Below are 23760 nucleotides of genomic sequence, written 5' to 3' on the forward strand. Positions count from 1 at the left end.
AGCCCTGAGCCCATCATTCCCTGCCCCAGCCCTGAGCCTGCACCCTGAGCCCCCTCCCACACTCCGAACCCCTCGGCCCCACCCCACAGTCCTGTCACACATCACCTCCATATTCATGCACATAACAAAATTCATTCCTCTCATGCGTGGGAAAAATTAGAGGGAACGCTGCTGGTCTCCCCCATGAAATCTGTATAGTATAGGGTAAAAGCACACACAAGACCAGATTTCATGGGGGAGACCAGATTTCACAGTCCGTGATGCATTTTTCATGGCCGTGAATTTGGTAGGGCCCTACTCATAGGTCAGGTTTTCTAACCCTTTTGTCATTTTCTGTACCTCTTCTCTGGAATTTCTCCAATTTGGCACATCTTTCTTAAAATGTGGCACCCAAACTGGATCCAGTATTCCAGCTGAGGCCTCACCAGCGCATCATAAAGCAGTACACTTACCTCCTGTGTGTATCATATACAACAGTCCTGTTAACATACTCTCATTCTGTACAGCTTTTAGCCTCACCTTTATCTGAATATAAAATTATCACTTCATGGACATGGGAGGCTATAGACCAGCACAAGAGTACCCAGACATATAGGGTCAAATGGAAGCTGTGCTTGTGCATCCCAGGGCAGGACTTAGTTCATGCTCTGGAGGCAGCAAAAAAATACAGTTTGCAGGCAGAAAACTACAGGAAGGGATTTGCAGAACAGGGCATGGGTCTGCTTTTACATTTCCTGGTCTTGCAATTATTTGTATTTGTGTCATTCAAGCTTTTACATGCTGCTAAATCCCATACACACAAGTAACTCCTTTTTTTGTATGTAACAGTGTGCAAATATTGGTCCGGCAGACTATAATTATGATGAGACTATCAGCACACTAAGATATGCCAACCGTGCCAAAAACATCAAGAATAAGGCCAGAATTAATGAAGATCCCAAGGATGCCTTGCTCCGTCAGTTTCAAAAAGAAATTGAAGAACTTAAAAAAAAGCTGGAGGAAGGTAACTTCCCTTGTTCCTAATAATGTTCTCTGTACCTTTAGGTTATTCTATTCCTGTATGACACGTCTCCTTTTTAAAGACGTACCATGGTATGCTTTTCAGGAGTTTTGTAATAACATCTGAAGTCCCCATGCTTTTAAATATGAGTTTTAGTTATATAATTGTCTCAAGTAAAGAGAAGAAACCCAAAGATCACCCATAAATAGAAATAGATGGCATGCATATAATTCTATGCTGAATGCAAGCTAGAGCTTTTCTTCAGTTAAGTATTGGATTTGTCCACTAGATGGTATTTAGAGCTAACATAAGAGCAGATTTCATCATTTCTTTTCTCCTTGGCTTAGGTTTGGATGTGACCTATATATAGTTGAAATGTACTAATTTTAAAAGTCTCATTCATGTTACATTAATGACAAATAGGTGTCAAGCTGGGGGCGAGTGCAAATTGGGGTTTAAAAAACATGATGACAAAGAGTTAAATCTTCTAGCAGAAAAAAGTGCGTGGGAAGGGAACAAGTGCCTCCAAAACTCTCAAACTGAACTTGTGGAGGTGGCTGTTAAGTCTCTTTATAAAGAATAAGGGGGTAACACTATAAAACCATATGGTTCCACAAGCTCTTTGAGCAACTGAACCCTGCACATCCCACAAAGGAGAACCAGCCTCTTCCTAGGTGGGGTCCTTGGCAGCATATAGCCTGAGGGAGCAGAGCTATGATTCCATTGGTTTATACGGCCACATGAGTATCCTAACAACTGTGGATAAGGGAGAAGGCACAGAGGAGAATTCCACTCGGATTTCCACTTGGAAATCTTTTCAATCCGAGAGAGACACGGAAAGTACATCAGTGTTCCCACCCCCTGTTCTTAACTCATTATTTCAACTCTGTTGAGTCCCTTTGCTAATTTTGGGTCCCGCACTGCAGAATAAATGCCTTGCAAATGGAAGTCTGATTAAAGCGTACAGCTGAGAAACTGACACTAAAACTCATGGATGTAAGGATGCAGCTGTGCTACTCTTCTGAACTTTAAAATGTAATTAAGTGCAAGAGTTCTGACAGACTTTGGTTTCAAATTCAAGTTGAAGCATTAAAAACACCAAAGCATACTGTGATTATAGCAGAGAGCCATCTTTTCAGAAAACAATTGAGAGACTCTGGACATTTAAAAAATCCATCTATATGGCATAATGCTTAAAGTGTAAATATTTATTCCTGATGAACACAGTAGTCATTTTTCTTTGTATTTAAAATTTAATCTAAAGTGTTTAGAGGCAAAATAATACCTTGTTGAAGAATCATAGCATAATAATGCTTAGCACTCATGCTTTACAAACACTGTAATATTAGACTCCAATCACAAACTTTCTGAAATACCAACATTCTACCTGTAATTATGTATGTCAGCATATTTTGGAACTGGACTCTCAGCCTTACTGAGATTGCTGGTTTAATATTTATCTGTTTTTATACGTTGAAAAAGAAACATGTACCTATTACATAAGTAAACAAATGGAAAAACCCAGATCTCCCCCAAATCTGCATTGCCTGTACAGTCATTTAGTACCTACTGCCAAGACACTGTTCAAATAAAATTGAAAGTAGATAAAATGCTGCTGTTACAATTACTTGTGTGATATGCTGTGAAAGAGAATGCCTTGGAAACATATATTTGTGTTTTAGGGGAAGAGATATCTGGCTCTGATATCAGTGGTTCTGAAGATGAAGATGAAGAAGATGATGGGGAGGTTGGAGAGGATGGAGAAAAGCGTAAAAAACGAAGGGGTAAGGTGTCAGCATGCTCCAATTCTCTTTTCCTTTGTCATCAAGAAGTATCCAGAAATATCTTTGCATAAAGGAATCGGTATGCAACTTTGCTTAAGTATGAACTTAACTGAGACACTAGTAAAGTTGTAGTGCCCGCTGCAATTATCATGCCTCTTGTAGAAACTAAGCCATTTGAAGCAGTCAGTCTAGCTAGACTGCTATACCTTTATATAGCATCTGCTTCCACTTGGGTAGTTTTGCTTGTTGTAACTTTCTCTTACGTGGTGGTTCCCTGATTACAGCCGGGTGGCCGCGTATGGTTTGTTACTGTGCACGTCTATGAGATTGATTGCAAACACACGCAACAGAACTGCCTCTGGGATATGCAGTTGTGGGGAGGGAGTAGGGTTGCCAATTCTGCTTGGACGTATCCTGAAGGTTTCATCACGTGACATAATCTTTAATTAAAGATTAATCTTTGAATCCTGGAGACAATCCTGGAGGGTTGGCAATCCTAGGTGGGAGAGTCCAACAATCTGTCATGGGGAGACAGATCAGTTTCTCAAAAAACCCAGGAAACTTAGTGGCCTTGTCTAATAAAAGCCTGCTGTGTATTTGGAAGAGATGAAGGAACTCCCATTGACTTCTCTTTGCTGGGAGTAGAGACTGTAGGCTTGGGCTCTAATATTACAAGCTAAATTCATCCTGTTCGTTAAACTATTTTAGTGCTCAGACTTCTTTTCTGTCTGAAGGGTAGAATGCGTTTAAACAGAATTCCAGACTTAACGCTGGAGGGAATCTGTTACATTTGACTTCACTCTGTTTTCTTCAGAGGGGCCCCAAGCTCAAATGCCAGTTTTAACGAACCTTTTTATGTTAAAGGTTTACACAGATGTAAAAAGTGCATCTTGCCATAGTGAACTCCCAGAACTCTATCCTGAGCCTAAATTCTGCAGCTTTCTCTACAATCTGTTTCATTGTTGATGTTTAATGAGGCCTCAGTCACATTATTGATTATCAGTATTGCAACATAATTATATTAAATCTACAATATGATGTTTGGTTTAAACAAGTTCTTTCAAGCTTATGTGGGATTGTTTTTGATGGGTAATGTTCATGTTACAGCTGTCTGTCATGTTCAATCAAATTGCTGCTAGTGCTGTGAGCATGGTTACCTGGTGTGTTTTTAAAAATCCACGAGTGGCCTTTCTGTTTTGTTCACATGTTTTCAATTAGTTAGATGATATTACATTTATATGTACTCGATGTTCATAGTGGGTTGTTAGCCCACAAGGGCAAAAAGTAGAATTGTTGTAATTTGTCTTCAGTACAATTACAGAAATCTCTCTGGGGGTGAAGTTCTGCTCTCAAGTTAACTGGTGCAAATCCAGAAGGTTATCTGAGTTCAGAATTTAGCTCAAAGTGAAGTAATATGCCCTTCATTGCTAAGTATTATAAATCTTCAGCATATGCCAGTTCAGAGGATTGTATGGTGCTGAGAATCTCCTGTCAATTAAGATTAATTGATTCTAGAAATTCATTGCATATACTATTGTTTAATAGGTCTGTAGCCTAGCACTTTTCTCATGTGCTAGGGTCGTTTCTTGTGGCAAAAAAGCTGACCACCACTACTTACGTTGGTGCTTTAAACTAGTAGATTATAAATAGTGCGGTGGGTCACGTGTTCTCTTGTGATTTAGTTACCTAAGTGAACTGTTCAACAGGTTTCTTTTTAGTAACTGCCCTTTTGCAGGCAGGTATTATGACCCTTTATAGGACAAATCCTGTTTGGATTCACGTGCCTGATAACATAATAAATGGTGCATAATATTTTCAGAGTCTGTAGAAGTAAGGTGAAAATAGGCATGTGAGTCACTTTCCATTTTGAGCAATACAACAAATAAAATAACTAGGCGTATTGGGTTTCATACTAGACATGGTCAGGATGGATTTTTGCTGAAATATGGTTGTTCTATAGCATACATTTTAGAGTATGAAATGGTGGCTCTACAGAACTGAATCTAAGAGGGATCCAAGCAAATGCTTCCAAACATAAGTATTACTTTGCCTTTTCAAACCAGTTTGCGGGTTCTTCTGAGTTTCTTTGGATTTCTTTCCTTTGGATCTAATTTTTAGCTGCGTGTTTTTTCATATTCTTGTTTCTTCTTTCCTGGGTTTTCCGTGGGTCTTACTTCTTTGTTTTCCAGGCAGTAGCAGCAGCAGTAGTTCAGACTCCACATGCTCTGTCATAGAGAAACCTCTGGATAAGTCCTTCACTAGTGAGTGGGAGCTCTTAAGTCATTTAACAAAGCTTTGGCCTTTCCATAACCTGTGCACTCCATTTTGTAAATGCCACTCTGCTCCCTGCCACTTTTTTATTTAAGAGAAAAATGTGGATTTATAAATTGGCTAAAGCATGCTTTTCTTTTGCTGCTTCCAAGCTTTAAACAATTGTTCAACGTGCAACTTAGCTTAATGTTTGAGACGATGTAAGGCAAGTTAGTGCTTTGTTCAAGCTAACTGTAAAGAGATGAGGAAATAGGATGGAAAATCCAATTCCAGTTTTTGTTTCATTGGCTTCCTTCTCTATTAAGACATTGGCAGAGAACAAATCAGTGGAACAATCAAAATCCTACTTTAGATTTATAATCTGGAAAGGGGGCTAGATAGTATTTGGTTAATTCACAGTCCTTTGATCTGAAGAGATCTGGATTCAGATCTTTAAGGGTGGCAAGTAAAAGTGACTTGTCTATTGTGGAAAGATATCCATGTCTCTATAAATCATCATTTGCTTGGGCATCATTGCCGTTCTTTGTTCAGAGAAGGGGCCAATGGTCTGGATGAAGAAACTATTGGCTTAGTTGCCCCTGGCTCTAGGCAGGGCTTTTGGTCCTCTTATGAACACTAGAATTAATTAATTAGTGATGCCTGTTTTACTCAAAGTACTCTTTAAAAGCCCTAATTCCAGGTTGGTGGAATACTAGTTTGTAGCTTACTTCTGCAAGCCTGAGTCACACTTTCCCCCTTTCTTAGGCAGAGAGAGGCTGATAGTTCAAGGTGTTGATATCTAGTTATATCTAAACGGGAGAGCTCCTTAGTTTCTAAACTGTTCATTTATTGGTGGTATTAACATTTTTCCACCAATAGTAAAATACAAAATCCCATTTACTTGTCACAGTCAAGAAGGCTTGAAATGTAAAAACCCTCTAGTGGTTTACATTATTGGAGGCATTGAAGTGCATTTGCTTTTCCAAACTTGCTTTTAACCAGAATATTTGGATGTGGGCAATTTACTTAATGGCAAGTTGTCCACTGAAATACTTGGGGACCACTCCACCTCCTGTCAGTGGGTGAAGAGACTCCGATTTACTATGGTGGAAGTTGGCTCAGGCCGTCAGTGGTAGAATGAACACTACTTGTTCTACAGTCAAAATAGTAGTTGTCCTCATATGTTGTGTTGATCTTTTGCATGGTGTCTTCCTTCTGCATTATCTTTTTTTTTTCCTTTTCCTGTTTCATTCTGATCACACCTGCTTGAATAACCAAAAGTGGCCATATACCTCCATGGAAGCATCAGTTACTGCAAATTAACTTACTAATATCCTGTTTAATTGAACATAGAAATCTTGTGCTGAAATCCCGTATGTGCAGTTGGTCATATAAAACAAATAATTGATTTGGAAATCTCGCTAAAATGCAAAGCAAGCTTTCTTTCTGTGTGCTAAGTTTTTACAGGTAATGTAAAAAAATTGGCTACCTTGAAAACATAACTCTGTCTTACTTTCGGGTGGTAGATGCCCTCTTGGATGTTTCTTAGGGCATGATCTTTGCGGCAGGCTCGTAATATCATATATAGAATCTGCATTATATTGAACTGAATAAGAGAATGCAAGAATGGGTTGAAGATGAATCAGAATACTCAAAAAAAAATTACTCTGGCCAACCCTAAAATCATAACACAAATATTTGTTTAATGGCTTCTTATGTCTCAATGATTATTCTGCTGATTTTTTTCTGTCTGTAGATGCAGATTTAGATGAATCCTTTTACTGATACTGATGATCTTTATCACAAAACAATCAAGCAGTAATGTTTTTCTTTTTCCTCCCTTTTTTATGCATATGCTGCCTATCTGCGATTTGCTTACTACTTCCTCTTAATGCAAGATCAAGCAGGTTGGTGTGATTGATTTGTGATTGATAGTACAGATACAGAGCTTGTAAAGGGTCTTGCTGCTCAATCTAACTTTCACTCTTTAAAATTGAGAAGACCTAAGAATGTGTTTTAACAGGTAAGGATCCTTCATTCACTTGTCTCTGACCTTTCTGCTTAAGGATTTCTCTACATAGAATTTCACAGAAAGCTCAAACTTCTAAAGCATATTGCCCAAAGCTTGGTCAACCAAAATCCTGGGGCCGTGAACCTACATGTTACTGCTTCTTACCATCTGGCCAACAGAAGCAAATGGATTCTAAACCAAATTATGTTAATTGTTGTATTCCTGAATTACTGTCACATATCCTGCCACAAAATTATATATTACACCCAGATACCTACATAATTCCCCCTCACACCCCATTTCTAGTGTGTGTATATTTAAAATAGGGATGTTGATTAATCACAGTTAACTCACGCGATTAACTCAAAAAAAATTAATTGCAATTAATCTATTGTTTATTGTTAAACAATAGAATACCAATTGAAATTTATTAAATATTTTGGATGGTTTTTTACATTTTCAAATACATTGATTTCAATTACAACAAGAATACAAAGTGTATAGTATTTTTGGATTACAAATATTTGCACTTTAAAAATGATAAACAAAAGAAATAGTATTTTTCATTTCACCTCATACAAATACTGTAGTGCAATCTCTGTTGCGATAGTGCAACTTACAAATGTAGATTTGTTTGTTATATAACTGCACTCAGAAACAAAACAGTGTAAAATTTCAGCGCCTACAAGTCCACTCAGTCCTACTTGTTCAGCCAGTCGCTAAGACAAACAAGTTTGTTTACATATACAAGCGATAATGTTGCCCTCTTCTTTCTTACTTCACCAGAAAGTGAGAATAGGCATTTGCATGGCACTTTCATATCTGTAGTTGCAAGGTATTTACGTCCCAGATATGCTAAACAATCGTATGGCCCTTCATGCTTTGGCCACCATTCCAGAGGACATGCTTCCATGCCGAGGATGATTGTTTAAAAAAAAAATGCCATAATTAAATTTGTGACTGAACTCCTTGGGGGAGAATTATATGTCCCCTGCTCTGTTTTACCCACATTCTGCCTATATTTCATGTTATACCAGTCTCGGATGATGACCCAGCACGTTTTCATTTTAAGAACACTGTCACTGTAGGTTTCACAAAATGCAAAGAAGGTACCAATGTGAGATTTCTAACAGACCCAAGGTGTAAGAATCTGAAGTGCCTTCCAAAATCTGAGAGGGACAAGGTGTGGAGCATGCTTTCAGAAGTCTTAAAAGAGCAACACTCCAATACGAAAACTAGAGAACCCGAACCACCAAAAAAGAAAACCAACCTTCTGCTGGTGAGATCTGACTCAGCTGATGAAAATGAACATGCATTGGTCTGCACTGCTTTGGATTGATATTAAGCAGAACCTGTCCTCAGCATGGATGTGTGTCCACTGGAATGGTGACTGAAGCATGAAGCGTATCTATCACATAATTACCTTGCGGCGCCAGCTACAACAGTGCCATGCAAATGTCTGTTCTCACTTTCAGGTGATGTTCTCAACAAGAAGCGGGCAGCATTATTTCCTGCAAATGTAAACAAACTTCTTTGTCTTAGCGATTGGCTAAATAAGAAGTAGGACTGAGTGGACTTACAGGCTCTAAAATTTTACATTGTTTTATTTTTTAATGCAGTTTTATGTACATAATTCTACATTTGTAACTTCAACTTTCATGATAGAGATTGCACTACAGTACTTGTATTGGGTGAATTGAAAAATACAATTTTGTTTTTTTACAGTGCAAATACTTGTAATAAAAAATAAATATAAAGTGAGCACTGTACACTTTTTATTCTGTGTAATTGAAATCAATATATTTGAAAATGTAGAAAACATCCAAAAATATTTAAATAAATAGTATTCTATTATTGTTTAACAGATTAATTTTTTTAATCGCTTGACAGCCCTAATTTAAAAATAATTAAGGTGATGTTTCAGTGTCTTTACGAAAGTTGTGTGTGCGCACACAGGGGAGAGCCTTTTACTGAACAGTAATATTTGGCAAGGTATTCTATGGGTATTTTTCCTCCCTTCATTCCCCCCCCCCCCCCCCCCCCCCCCCCCCCCCCCCCCCCCGCCCCAGCAGTGGTGGCAAATTGTTGCTATTGGATTTTCATATATGTAAGTTAGGTTTTTTTGGTCTAGATTTTGTTAGAATGTGTCTGGGAAAGATCAAAACAGGGTAAATAAAGGGTATTTTCCACCCAATAAAAGTTCTAGAAATCTAAATTAGCTTGGTATCTTGCTATCCTCTCTGCCACCACTCGTGCAATTAATCTGAAACCTGTTCATGTTCACATGCATCGATATATTGTGCAGTATTGGAATTAAGATCTTCCCAATCCAAAGTTATTTTTCAACTAATGTTGATCTCTGAGATTTGGAGGATGATTTATAGGAGCCATTCTTCTTGTTCTAGAGTTCTGAATTATTTGCAGATGACCTTTTAGGGTTACTGAACTCAGTCTGAATACCAGTTAGCTACTCAAGTTACCTCCATTGTAATCACAGAGGTGTAGGTGTAAAAAAATTGGTTTGGTTTTTACTTTTTACCAGTGGTCATTTCTTGAAAGTACTACCTTATAGACCATCACAAATCCCACCACCTCAAAAATCTCTGAATAGACACTGCTACAAAGGCAGACTGAGTCCATAAACTGTTGTCCATCCCTTATCTGCTGTTATCTAATAGGGCTTTTCTGCATTTCTATGCACATTGTAGTTCTCCATTGTGGACAATACAGTCTTACAAGATCTTACTACTAACTTTCGCAGTGACACTCCATAGGGAATGGAATACAGAAGGGTACCTTGGAGAAAATTTCTTCTAGTGTGAATTTTTGGAAAGTGGAATTCTGAACTTAGCTTTAGAACTCAACTCTTCTAACAGGATACAAAAAGAAACATTAAAGTGTAATCACTTCTCTTTAGAATTAGATGCTAAAGTTTGCTTAAAAAATAAACTCTGGATTGAACTGTGCAGACTAACTTTTCATTATCCTTTTAAAGAAACTTAAGTTTCAAACTTCTGGCTCTTTTTAAGATGGCAGTCTTTCACAAGGGTTTTATTCTTTTTTTAAATTTGATTTTAGTACAGTACACTAATATTAGCTTAATATTTCAGTGTGTCCATTGGTAATAAATAGCAAATGCAGAGCTTGAGTGGCTTGTAAATGTCACTAGATCTCCAAGATGGAACTAGTCTGTTGTGCACATAACTCTTATAAGTCCATTACTATTTTTCTTCTTGCCCAATTTCCAGAGTGCCACTGCATGGCTTTGTTGAAGTCATAGTCTTAATAACAAAGCTACACTAAAGCCTTTGGTATAAAAGTTGCCTTTGTTGGACAGTGATGTGATACAAGCTGGTTTCCTGACAGAATTGGAAGCATCGCCAGCATCTATTAAATATCCATTAGCACTGAATAGTACTATTATAAACTCCAGTAGCTGCAGAGATACAGTAGAACTATATATTGCCATTGAAATCTTCATTTAACTTTTGTTGAAAATCACAGTTAATTTGAAATCTGATGACAAGATAGAAATCTTCACTGTAATAAAAGACAGTGTTTTATTTATTTTTGCCATCAAATAATTCATACTTAATCTGAATCTTTCCAAAGGCAAGAAGAAAGTTTCCCCAGATAAAATGGTAGAGATGCAAGCCAAGATCGATGAAGAGAGAAAAGCACTTGAAACCAAGCTTGACATGGAAGAGGAAGAGAGAAACAAAGCCAGGGCTGAACTGGAGAAGAGAGAGAAAGATCTGCTCAAAGCCCAGTTAGTATTGCATCATAAGAACAATTTTTTTTTTTTTTTTTTTTTTTTACAATTCAGTAATCAGATCCAATTTGGGATGTGTGACTGGTGGAAATTAAAATGAATTGGTTGATTAAAGCAGAGATGCACAAAAGCCATTAAAGCAAATGAGCTTCCTGTTTAGATTAGAGCTGCTCAGAAGATACAATTTAAAAAAAAACCCTGCATTTTTAAATTGTTTTTTCAAAATTTCAGCCAGCCATAGAGAGAGCTTAAAAAAAAAAAGCATCCACATTTGAAAAAGCTGGACAAGCTCCTGTATATATTGACTGCTAATGAAGTAGTCAAATACTAAGAACCATTATAACAGTCTTTACTGCCATACAGTTTAATGAGATGGAAGTGCTTGATTCTGGGCACAGAACTTACCTTGATGTGGAAAGACTGATCCAGGCTGGAGCTGGAAAGTGACCTGTGAGTTCTCACAGGGCCTCAGGGCAGAGCATAAGGCAAGCAGGTGCACGAGGCACATGGCTGGTGGGAGAAGGGCTGGAGGGGTAATGGGCTTGCGTGTTAAGCCTCCATGATCCCCACTTGTCTTCCCCGGCCTCCATGTGTGATTATTTTCTCCTCTCCCTGCCACCAAGGCCCTGAGGTAATCAGCTGCTGCTGCCACCTCTTATTCTGTCTCCTCCTGGGATTCCATGCTGCCTGGGCCCCAGTAGAGGGAGCACTGAAAGTGGAGGAGGAGACAGTCTCCCTGATCTTGGTGCCCCAGCAGCCCCTAGTGAAAGGGAGGATTTGCAGCCGGAGAGACCGTTCAGTGTCAGCTGCCCTGTTTGACTTTAGCTGCAACTCTTTCCAGTGAGTTGTGTATTCTTCTTCTTACAATCTCAAAAGTAAGATGAGTGTTCAGGCCCCCTCCCACCCACAGGCCAGGCCCCCCCACTAGAGAGAGCCTGGAATACATGGTCTTCCACTCCCTGTCTCTCTCTCATCAGACAGGAACACCAGTCGCTGCTGGAGAAGTTATCAGCTCTGGAGAAGAAGGTGATTGTGGGAGGTGTGGACTTGCTGGCAAAAGCTGAGGAGCAGGAGAAACTTCTAGAGGAATCTAACATGGAGCTTGAAGAGCGAAGGAAAAGAGCCGAGCAGCTTCGCAAAGAGCTTGAGGAAAAAGAGGTTTGATCAGCTTCCTTATTGTAGTGCTGATGATTTTAACTGACAGGCCTGATTGGCTTCTCTCAACCTTGTGCGCCCACTTGATATGGAAGCTATGGCAGGAGCTGGTGCCAACATTCCTAGAGACTGACACCTGAAATGGGTAGGCAGTACTCTGGTATGGACGTCTGTGCAAGGACTAGCTTTATGGCAGCGAGTAAAAGTGTGTGTGTGGGAGGGGGGCGGGCGGTGAGACAGATTGGTGTAAGCAGAGCTGGCACTTCACTTACTCCAAGTAGTGTCTCCTCTGGTTATACCACAGCCAAATGCTTCTATGACAATAGTAAATGGTGTGTTGTCTTTTGGTTTTAAATGTTGCAAACAGCAAGAGCGCCTGGACATTGAGGAGAAGTACACCAGCCTGCAGGAGGAGGCACAGGGCAAGACCAAGAAGCTGAAGAAAGTCTGGACAATGCTAATGGCTGCAAAATCAGAGGTCGGTGTCCAGAAGAGTTAGTTTATAAATATAACTGAACACGTCTGTTTTGGAAATACTGTGGCCTACATTGTGTAACCCTGGAAAAGTGTTTTGCCAGTGTCTTTATAAAGCACCTCTTGGTTTGTATGTGTTCAGAGAACTAACTGAACACTGGTAATTTGAGCCTCTGGGGGTTACATCTTTAAGCTTTTCTCTGAATCAATGAGGGCTAAGGTGACCAGACAGCAAGTGTGAAAAATCAGGGTGGGGGGTAATAAACACCTATATAAGACACAGCCCCAAATATCAGGACTGTCCTTATGAAATCAGGACACCTGGTCACCCTAATGAGTGAGAATTTTTTTTCTTTGAAATGAAAGTGGAGGGTCTCATTCATATGACTGTGGGAGCTGGAGCTTTAATAAAATAACCAGTTATCACTAAGTGTTGTAAAATCATCAGTTGCGAACGCACTTTTCACAATTCCCTGCTCCTGCTTGACTTGAATAGTCTTTATTTTTTCTGTCAGAGTAATGTAATAAATTATTAATCCTGTATTCTGTCAGGTTATCTGAGTTGTATCTCCTTGAAATTTCACTCGTTTGTTTTCCTCTCTCTCCTGTGACCTTTCATCTCCATATCATATTTTTCTCCTTTCTGTAGTTTTTTCCCCTATCCTATCCCTCTGACTGGGATCCTCTAATCACGTGCCACCTGGCTACCACATTCTTTCCCTCTCCTGCCAACCTGTGGGAGCTCAGAATGTCTATTGGCTGGTACCTGTAGCTCATGCTGCAGGAGGTCCTCAGGCCGAGAGCTGCTTCCTGCAGCTGGCTGTGGTGCATAGTAGTCTGTTGGATAATGGGATTTTCTTTAGGGTGTGCAGGCCCCTTCCTTGAGCAGGGTGTACCTAGGCTGCTCTGCTCCTGGTTCCTTCCAACAAGTGCAGAGCCGGGGATTTGCAGAAGTCTTGTAGCCAAAAAGTGCCAGTCTGAGCTGGTATGTTTAATTTTATCAATTCTTGGCGATAGTTTTAGAATAAAAGAATTCATTTTGCCTATGAATTTAAATGGAGATGGCCTTTCATCAGTCCATGAAGAGCAACAACTTTTTTTAAAGGCTTTCATGTTTGAGCTACTTCTAGCTTCCTGATGGCTTGCTTTATTGTCCATAGATGGCAGATCTGCAACAGGAACATCAGAGAGAGATTGAAGGATTGCTGGAGAATATTCGGCAGCTCAGCAGGGAGCTTCGTCTTCAAATGCTCATCATAGATAACTTCATTCCTCAGGACTACCAGGTAAAGGAAAGGAAGCCTAGTCTTGGATTTGGGGTTTTTAGTAATGTTAGAGACACCCATTGATTCCTCCAACATTCCTTCTGTCCCCATCAGTAGTGAGAGTGGCTCAGCACACCTCATCTCTGTATCCAGTTTGTTAGAGCTAGTAGGTGTTGAATAGCATAGCACAAAAAAATAATGAGCCACATAAGATTCTAACATGTATATATTTGTAAAGGAGTATTTATAAAACACAGAAAACCTCTAATAAAAAGTAATTAGAAGTAAAATCAAGATTATTAGGTTTGTTTCAGACCAGCGCAATTATATGAACATGCTACCAGGTGCAGCTCTGTCATTTCCATATTAGTTTTAAATCACTGTCAAAAGCATGAGAATCAGAGACCCCAGATGTGACTGAATCAGTCTTTTTGAAAATACCAAGAGGGAGGTTTCTGGTGATTACAATTGTTCACTAAGCAGAATGACATCACCAATCACCTTTCTCCCTCTAGTCTTTATGTAATGCTTTGAAAAGCCTGGTTGAGTATATTGATAAAGTGAAGCAATTATTTGATTATCTGAGGAGGATCCACTTCCTCCTCACTCTCTGTCTAAAATATCTGAAGTGTTTTCTAAAATTGAAGGCCATCTCTACAATGGGAAAATAGATACTTGTAATTGTCCACTGTGACAGCTTCACCCTGGGACTAAGCAGATTTTGGACAACAGTGGTTACAGATAGCTGATGCACTGCACCAGCAGGGAATTACAGGCCCAAACTCTGCCAACGCATCCTAAATATTCATCTTTCACTCTGCTCTTCACAGAAATGAAGATCTCCTGTTGGACCTCCTACTTTAAAAAGTATTATTGATTCAGGATGAACAGTTCCCATCAAAAGGGAGTAGGAGTTACAAGGCACAAAGCCAGATTATGTAGCCTACCCAAAGGCAAAGTGTTAAAACTGATGTAGATCCCCCAAAACAGGGCTATCCGTTCACTACAAGAATATTAATGAAAATTGATCCATTTGCCAGAATGGCTCATGGAATGTTTCAGGACCCGTTTTGGTCTAGGGACTGTTGGATGAAGGTGCAGTTAGCAGCAGTACTTGATGTTAAAAGCCACACAGCATGACAGTACCTGGATCTTCCATCTTTCACTTTCTTTGTAGTGCTCTCTTGGCTCCGCAGTATATAGTATCCCTGAGATTCATTGTATCTGACATTTTAAATACCTCACACCACCCAGTACAAAACACACAAAGCCTTTTTCCTTTGTTTTTATGAATATCACACCTGGACAACTATCTTAATGATATCACCATAACTGAAGACCTGTACATGTGCAGAATACCCCAACATGCACTGGAACAGGTGATTCAGGATAAGGGTATGTCTACACTGCAATAAAAGATCCACAGCATGGCCATGGCTGGCCCAGTTCAGCTAACTCAGGCTTGGGCTGCAGGGCTAAAAATTGCAGTGTAGATGTTCAGGCTTCAGCTGGAACCCAGGCTCTGAAACCCTACAAGCAGGGTGGGTCTCAGAACCTGAGCTCCAGCTGGAACCCAAACATCTATGCAGCAATTTTTAGCCCCATAGCCTCAGTCAGTTGACCTAGGCTCTGAGACTTGTTTCCACAGATTTTTTTTTTTTTTTTAATGGCAGTGTAGACCTATCCTCATAGGCCATGGCCTTCAGTGTGTGTGTGTGTGTGGTTTTTTTAACATGGTATGGCCATCTACATCAGTGAACTAGCCTTGATTAAATTAACAGGGCTTTAATGCTGTTGTTAAATTCACTTTGCCCAGGATCTCTTGGGTGTGCCTTATGGAACATGTGTTTAGAGTGTATGAAGAGTTAAAACTATTATTTTTCTTATTTCTTCTAAGGAAATGATTGAAAACTATGTTCACTGGAATGAAGACATTGGAGAATGGCAGTTGGTAAGCTTAGTTGATAGAAAATGCAGGTAGCTACATTAGTGCAATGCAAAGGTGCTCAAGGGGTATTAAATGAAAGTGAGGGGTCTCATGCTAACTCGCCAACCTTAGCTATACGGTTTTCATTGACTAGTTAGATTGTGCCATAACGGAGAGTCAGCATTACTCTGATAATCTTCATGTCTTCACTTCCTGACTTCTGCACTTTAAGACATGTAGCATTCATGTCTCTTGGAGTTAATTCTCTGGCTTTCCTAATTCTGTGGCATTCCTAAAGCAATCCAGGATGCAACCCTTTTTCTGTCTAATACTATTAAAATGCAAATTCCAATTTGGAGTTCACCTCTCGTCAGAATAAACGGAGTAGGTGAGGGGATGAGCTCTCCCCTTTGTTGCAACTATTGTTTGGCTGCAGACTGCTTGAAACCTGTTCTAACAGGGTAGAGGTACTTCAGTTGACATGCTGTATCATCACAACAGAGGGTCTTTTAAACAAGGGAAATTTAGGACTTGCAGGGAATTGTAGTAATACTATGACTGCAAGATCTCTGTGATGGGTTTGTTACTTATCGCAGATGTTATGGCAGGTTTTTGTTTGGTGTTTGAGGATTTTGGTGTTTCATTGATGTGAGCTAATCAAAACTATTGCAGCTGTCACCAACAATATTACCAGCTATGTTGTTGGAACAGAAAGGATCATCTGAAAGCTTATATATATATATATATATATATATATATATAATCTTGCATCATGCCCTGAAGTCCACTAGACTGGCAAACTGCCAAGGGGAGTAAAAGTTCTAGATCTGTAAATGCTCAATTTAGCCACTAGTCCTAGGAAGTTCTGCTTCCGCACTTCTATAAAGAACATCCCAGCTGCAGTTGAGTAGAAAAAAAAAAGTAAAGATAGAAAAATACATTTTTCAGGGTACTAAAATTATTTGTGCATTTGGGATTGAATTTGACAAAAAACTGGACAACAAAAATGTTGGAAATGTCAAAATTAACTGTTTGACAATGTTTTGAATCCACTTTTCAAGACAAAAAATGTCAAATGTTTTGATTTGACCCAAATTAAAAAAATTTGAATATTTTTTTTTGTTTTGGTGAGAAAAAGAAAGAAAAATTGGTTTGAAATGAATGGATTTTTAAAAGAATTATTCAGTCAGCTCTAATCCAAGATAATCTTAACTGTCATGATGGGTAAAAGGTGCGAAGTGGGTCTTTCATCTCACAAACTCCCAGATTAATTGAATTGAGGCTGGAAGCAAATATAAACCTACCCGATTGTGAAATCAGTTTTATAATATAGTTGACTTTGCTAACAGATCTTTCTCTTTCTTTAAGAAATGTGTTGCATATACAGGGAACAACATGAGAAAACAGACCCCAGTACCAGATAAAAAGGAAAAAGATGTAAGTGTCTCTTCTTAAATATGGATCAAACTGTATAGATGGATAGCATACAAGCCAATGAATACCCATATGTGGGGCCCTACCAAATTCATGGCCATGAAAAACGTGTCAAGGACAGTGAAATATAGTCTCTTCCCCCCTCCCCCCCAATGAAATCTGGTCTTTTGTGGGCTTTTACCGTATACTATACAGATTTCGTGGAGGTGACTAGCGTTGCCCAAATTGGGGTTGCTGACCCAAAAGGGAGTTGCAAGGGGCTCGTGGTATCCACCCTTATTTCTGAGCTGCCTTCAGAGCTGGTCGGCCAGGGAGCAGTGGCTGTTGGCCAGGTGCCCAGCTCTGAAGGCAGCACCCTGCCAGCAGCAGCGCAGAAGTAAGGGTGGCAATGCCATATCATGCTGTCCTTACTTCTGCACTGCTGCTGGCTTTGGCTCTGCCTTCAGAGCTGGGCTCCCTGCCAGCAGCCACCTCTCTCCAGCTGCCCAGCTCTGAAGACAGTGCCATTACCTGCAACAGTGCAGCAATAAGGGTAGCAGTATCACAACTCCCTCCCCCCTCCAATAACCTTGAGACCACCCCACAGCTTTTGTTTTTCGGTCAGAACCCCTACAATTACTGTGAAATTTCAGATGTAAATAGCTGAAATCATGAAAATTACAATTTTTAAAATCCTCTGACCATGAAATTGACAAAAATGGACCTGAATTTGGTAGGCCCCTACCCATATGTACTGCATCTCCTGCTGTAAAACTTTCAAACTCTGATTTTTATAGTCTTTGGTGTTTTGATGAATCACGCTGCTTGATAAGTGTTGTAGAAGAACATATACACACCGTTGTAAAATGGATTCTGTGTATTCTTTCCCTAGCCCTTCGAGGTGGACCTTTCCCATGTTTATCTAGCTTACACAGAAGAGAGCCTGAGGCAGTCTTTGATGAAGTTAGAGAGGCCGAGGACTTCAAAAGGAAGATCAAGGCCTAAAACCAGTAGAAGGTGAGAGTTCTTGTGAAATGGTTTTGTATGTGATTGGGAGCTTCCATGTGGAGTGTTCTAAGTCTTAACTAAAGGTTTATTTGGGGGATCAGTCCTGTAGGCTGCATTTGGGCGTCCCTTTAATTTGAATGGGAGTTAAGGAATGAACAGCAGGACCCCCAGGCCCTTTGAGCAGTGCTGTAATGCATTCAACATAGAAAGTAATTGAACTATACTGAATGCTGATCAAAATCCATAATACTTGGAAAGCATGCTCTGTTGATTTAAGGACAATTTTCTGTTGCCAAGATATGAGATTATTAGAGCTGGTTGTGATTTCTCCTCCGTTTTTTCAAAAACTGACAGTTTCTTTTTCCCCCCTTTTTAAATAATTTTGAAATTTAAAAAACTAACTTTTCAGACTACATAGTCTTATATCTGCAAAGAGCTATAAAAAGGGGTATAAGATTTTTCATAGTATAGATAGTGGGGGTACCGAGGTGGTATTTAAATAAAATGGAGAATGGAATTTAAATGGAAGACGCCCATGAATACATGCCTCAACAATGCTAAAATCACTGAAGCCTACACAGAGGAATATAACATTCCGTAGGTGATATGAGGTAGAGACTCAGTAAAGGTTTGTGAGTTGCTAAGTTGAATTCTGGTTCCAGTTTGGGCTAATGGTACAAAAAGCCCAACACCATTAAGATTGGGAAGTAACACCAAGTCAGCAAACGGAATACATTATGGTTACTCGGTCATGTGACACATTTTGAAGGTATACTTTTTAACTGACTGTACTGCAGGAAGATTTATAGTCAACAGAGAAAACATCCTGCGCACACTATGCAGTGTTTTATCATGAGAGAGTTGGCTTTGGCGAGAAACATTAACTTTTGGGGCCAAGTTAAGAGGCATAAAGCAGTGTAAATTTGACTCTTAATGACACGCAATCAAGTCTCAGTGACTTAGGAAATGGCCTCCTTTAACGCCGTCTTAAACATTTGCTACATTCCTCTCCTCTGGCTACTTGATGTGTTTTATTCTAGCATAGACTTTGGGGGCCAAATTCACAGGTGACGTGTGAGAATACACATAAGTGACCTGTCCAAATGAGGGTGGTGCTGATGGCTGACCAAATGTAAACCTAGATGGATTGTATTTTGAGTTATCCTTCTAAAATATTTAAACATGCAGTTGTTGAGATTTTTAGCATATTATTTTTAGAGGCTAGAAACCAAACTTGTTTAAATGTTAATAGCACGTACTTTAGATTTGGAAAATGTCACCCCTTCCTTTTCTTGGGTAGACTAGTAATGTGTGTTTGTTTTTTTCCATCCCTCCTCTCCAAACAGAAAACGTTCAGCAAAGCCAGGAGCCGTAATTGACTCTCTGCTTCAGTAGGTGTTATGCATTCAGCGTCAGAGTAAAGATGAATGTGTGTTGTAATGCTTTGCTAAAATTCATAGTTCATTAGAAAATATTGAGGAACTGGCACAATTTGACCAGAAGGGGCTACAAAACAATGCCTCATCAGTAAACAAAAATGAACTTGTTTCTCTAATTACCCTTATACTGTATGTTATATTAACATATGTTAAACCAATATATGTGTTGTTGCAAAATTGTCAGTGTATTACACCACTCTTTGTGTTGTGCAGGAAAACCATTGGCAGTAACCCTTGTCGAAATGAAATGTATAGAAAGCAAGAACTCTAGGTGTTTAAATTTTAAAAATATTAGCCCAGCGGTAGATAGACCCTGAACTTTAAATCCCGATAACTCTGTTTTATGTCCTGCTTTGTACATAAACTAGCAGCTTACACTGTTGTCCTGTGTTGCACTGTTATATGTTTTCATGTGGTGGGTATAAATCCATGATATAACTCAATCTGAATACTGAGCCCCTTTCCTTGGCTATTTAAATACTCCCTAATTGTAGCTGTTATTTGAATTCCATACATTAAATGACTAATTGTCTTTCTGTTCCTTTAGTAACTGACATATGTAGACTTACTGTATATTGTTGCATAAAGAGTGACTGTTTTTAAAATCTAAACTGTACAAATTCAAGAACACTGGGCAAGGGACAACGTTTTGTTTAGTTTCAGTACAAATGAAAACAAAGCTGTTTAGTTTCATTTTATTTGAAGTGCTGTTGTCCTTTTATTTACTGTTTAAATGCACACAGTCTCTAGGCAACAACTCTTTGACTACTTTTTTGAGGGTGGCCATCGCTGAAGAAAATGCAAGAGAATATATTTTACTCTTTTGAAGGCTGCTTTGCACTGTTGCTTTGACTGCGCTCGCACTGGGTGGAGGATGTGTAACTGATCTCTCTGATTGTAACTGAGCCTTGCTTTTTTTGTATGAATTGCTCTACTCTCAATATGGATGGACAAGATAAAATCGTAGTATGTTAAAGAGAGTGTCACAAACCCATAATATAGCTCAGGCTAGGTGTTTTCAGAGCTTGTGGCTAGCTTTCTCACCCTTGGCCCTAATGTTTTGGGGACAATGCTCTATTGACCAATGATGAATTTGGACCCTTTATATTTTAAAATAGAGAGGTGCTTCCTTTACTTCCCGTGCCCAGGTAATGGTAACATCCACACAAAAGTTGGTCCTGTCTACACCCAAGTAGTCTTTTGTTTTCCATTACACTTAGAGACTGTAGCTTAATTTCTTCTAAAATCATTATCCTTTGCATTGAGTGGCTGCTGATTTACTAGTTCGGTTGATCCCCCTGAAAACTGTGCTGCTACTAAACATTTAACATTTTAATATATTGCTTTTGTGATACAGGAGAAATTATTGTTCTGTCGTCTTGCGCATATTATGTAAGTAGTGCTGGACCACATCAGTTACAGATGTCATAAATCTTCATAAACCCATTGATGATTAATGTCCATAACTTCAGTATAACCTTACAATGTTGCATGGAGTGTAAAAAGCTGTGACTGCTGATGTGAAAAGATGGAGTCCCTAAACAAAAGCATAGCACTGTTCCACTGCAAGTGTAATGCATTCATTCTGGTAACATGTTACATGGTTCTGGTTACAGTTAGTTGCAATATTCTTTCTGTAGTGTGCAAAATATTTAAAAATTCATCAAAATACCATGTGTTCATGTCCCCTTCTTAGTACTGTGACCGGTAGCTGTGTCTTGTGGATCTATATGCAAGTGTAAGATGCACAGTTTGGCAGTTAAAATTTGGTCTCACAAGAACATATTTAACTCTGAGAATTTCAGTAGCATTCTGGCTAAGCTCTGCTGTCCTTTCTTTTTTAAAAATCCATTTCTTTCAATCTGCCCAAATGTCTACACTGCGATTAAACAACGTGGTTGGCCCGTGTCAGCTAACTCCGGCTCGGGGACTGTAAAATTGCAGTGTAGCTGTTTGGGCTTGGGTTGGAATCCAGGCTCTGGGACCCTGTGAGGGGGAATGCTCCAGCCCTAGCCTGAAAATCTGCACCACAATTTGACAGCTCTGCAGCCTGTGAAGTCAGCTGAGCTGGGCTAGCTGTGGGTGTTTAATTGCAGGGTAGGCATACTCAGTGTCTTCACCCAGGAGCAAAACTTACTGTGCAGTGTGGAATTTTTTTGAAAAGCAATTGGAACTATCGTTTTTAAGTTTATACAAGATTTAAGTAAAACTTCTAGCAGATTTCTTTTTTTATAGCACAGTATTTAAATAAGAGGGAATTCATCAAGCTCTTCCCCAAAATGAGGTGTATTTGCATCTCATCTTGAAGAAAAATTAAAGTATTGGTACATAAATGTATCTTACTGTGAATGTGCAGTAAACTTGATTAAACGTCCTATTTTACCTAACTTGTATACTTTGTCATACCTGCTAAAAAGACTGGAGAGAGACCATAATGGCTCAGAAGTCATTGCTATGGACCCAGGCCTGCACCAGGGTCCGTGCAAGAGAACCTCTGCAGCCGCAGGAAGCCAAAGCTTCATATGGGCTTCTGGAGCCATGTGCTCCGTGTAGAATTGGGGCCAGTGTCAGTAATATAAGATCTGGGGTTCCTCGGCTTTGATGATAAAAATTAATCCCATTATGACCTTGCTGCAGTAGGATCTAGCAACTAGGCGAATAAACAATTCCTCCTTAATCAGTGCTTTTTATAAATGATCTTACCAAATTGTCTGTCTGGCAGACCATTAATGGCACCTTGAAGGTGCCATTGTGAGCCATTCTACCCAGACCAAAACATTAAATGATTAACTCTAAAAGTAGCTTTGCTACAGTGGAACAGGTCTGTAAAAGACAAGTCCCTGATAAACAAATGTTACTTGTCGTCTTAACTACTGTTATACAGCTTTTCTGTGTGTCTGTTTGTTTTTAAAAAAGGAAGCTTCTTGGGTCATTTCTATCTTTTATACCAATTTGCACATAAAACCAGCATGCACCATGATAGACTTGCTGGCTGTGATGCTGTCACAGCTTTGGCTTTGGAGTACAAAATCCTTTGCGATTAAAAAGGAGAAACTTTTAAATGAAATACTTTTAAGTAGGTTCAGTTTATATTTATGAAGCTTGACTGATCTTTGAGAGGTTTGAATGTTTGTCTGAGTATGGGCATTATTTTTAAAGTTGCTAAATATGCATCTGGACTACAGATTTACCCTGCAGCTCTTGGATTATCTGCAGGCTTATTCTGTCCATAGCTCCTTTTTAAATCTTTTTTAAATTTATGCTTTAGCCAATACAGCTATTCTGGTCTCAGCTCAGTCTTTCCTTAACTCACGCTCTTTTGTGTGGGCGTGTCCGTTTGTTTTCCTCCCAGTTTCCTCTGTTCAGGAGTGTTGGCCTTAACACGGACATTTCCTGGGCCTTTTGTTGGTTTGTTACATTCTTAACACTGCTTTTAATAGAGCATATTTTGCATTTAATTTTTTCCTGGTCCTGGGACTGCTAGAAGACGGGGAGGGGTAGGGATCTTCTTTAGTGCCTTTCACTAACTTATACTGTAGTCTGCACACTTTAAATTATAGCTATTTCTCTTTAGTTCTGTTTCACCCATTTGTATATAGGCAAGAAATTCTAGTTGTACAATTACTCCCTATTTATTGTTTTGCTAAGGTTGTTGGAAGTGTTGTTTCTGATTATTCACTGTATTTTATGTATCACTTATGTTTGTTACATTGTACATACCAGTATTGTGTCTACATGGTGCATGTTCTTGCCAAGGAATAAAAATTTGAACTCCTAATGTTTCATCTCTTTATCAGTGTGGCTTTTTTCACATAACACAAGAACCAGGAGTCACCTGATTAAATTAATAGGCATCAGGTTTAAAACAAACATAAGGAAGTACTACTTCACCCAACACACAGTCAGCCTGTAAAACTTGTTGTCATGGGATGTTGTGAAGGCCAAAGTATAACTGGGTGAAAAAAAAAATTTAGATAAGGTCATGCAGGATAGGCCCAACAATGGCTATTAGTCAAGATGTTCAGAGGTGCAACCCCATGCACCAGGTGTCCCTAAACCTCCAATTGGTAGACGCTGGAACCAGGGCCGGCTCCAGCTTTTCTGCTTCCCCAAGCGGCGAAAAAAAAAAAAGATGAATAGCAGCACTTCGGTGGCTGCTCAATCGTGCAGCTTCTTTGGCGGCAAGTCCTTCACTCCCTCTCTTCCTCTTTGGCGGAAGAGAGGGAATGCGGGACCCGCCACCAAATTCCCGCCGAAGACCC

General features: G+C 39.4%; 1 protein-coding gene across 2 annotated transcripts in view; it reads left to right on the forward strand.

Annotated features, from left to right (window-relative positions):
• Window positions 1–23268, forward strand: part of KIF3A (kinesin family member 3A) — a 34333-nt gene extending 11065 nt beyond the window's left edge. The window contains exons 8-18 of one of the 2 annotated variants that reach the window (XM_045028217.1): window positions 829–1003; window positions 2683–2784; window positions 6933–6941; window positions 10658–10814; window positions 11795–11975; window positions 12340–12450; window positions 13607–13732; window positions 15609–15662; window positions 17007–17075; window positions 17944–18068; window positions 19406–23268. In XM_045028217.1, the coding sequence (XP_044884152.1) occupies window positions 829–1003; window positions 2683–2784; window positions 6933–6941; window positions 10658–10814; window positions 11795–11975; window positions 12340–12450; window positions 13607–13732; window positions 15609–15662; window positions 17007–17075; window positions 17944–18068; window positions 19406–19454 (1158 nt within the window). In that variant the 3' untranslated portion in view covers window positions 19455–23268. The remainder of the gene's footprint in view (window positions 1–828; window positions 1004–2682; window positions 2785–6932; window positions 6942–10657; window positions 10815–11794; window positions 11976–12339; window positions 12451–13606; window positions 13733–15608; window positions 15663–17006; window positions 17076–17943; window positions 18069–19405) is intronic. The other variant, XM_045028218.1, reaches the window with a different exon arrangement.
• Window positions 23269–23760: the final 492 nt, after the last annotated feature.

Source organism: Mauremys mutica, chromosome 8 (assembly GCF_020497125.1).
Source record: "Mauremys mutica isolate MM-2020 ecotype Southern chromosome 8, ASM2049712v1, whole genome shotgun sequence".
Classification (NCBI taxonomy): Eukaryota; Metazoa; Chordata; order Testudines; family Geoemydidae; genus Mauremys; species Mauremys mutica.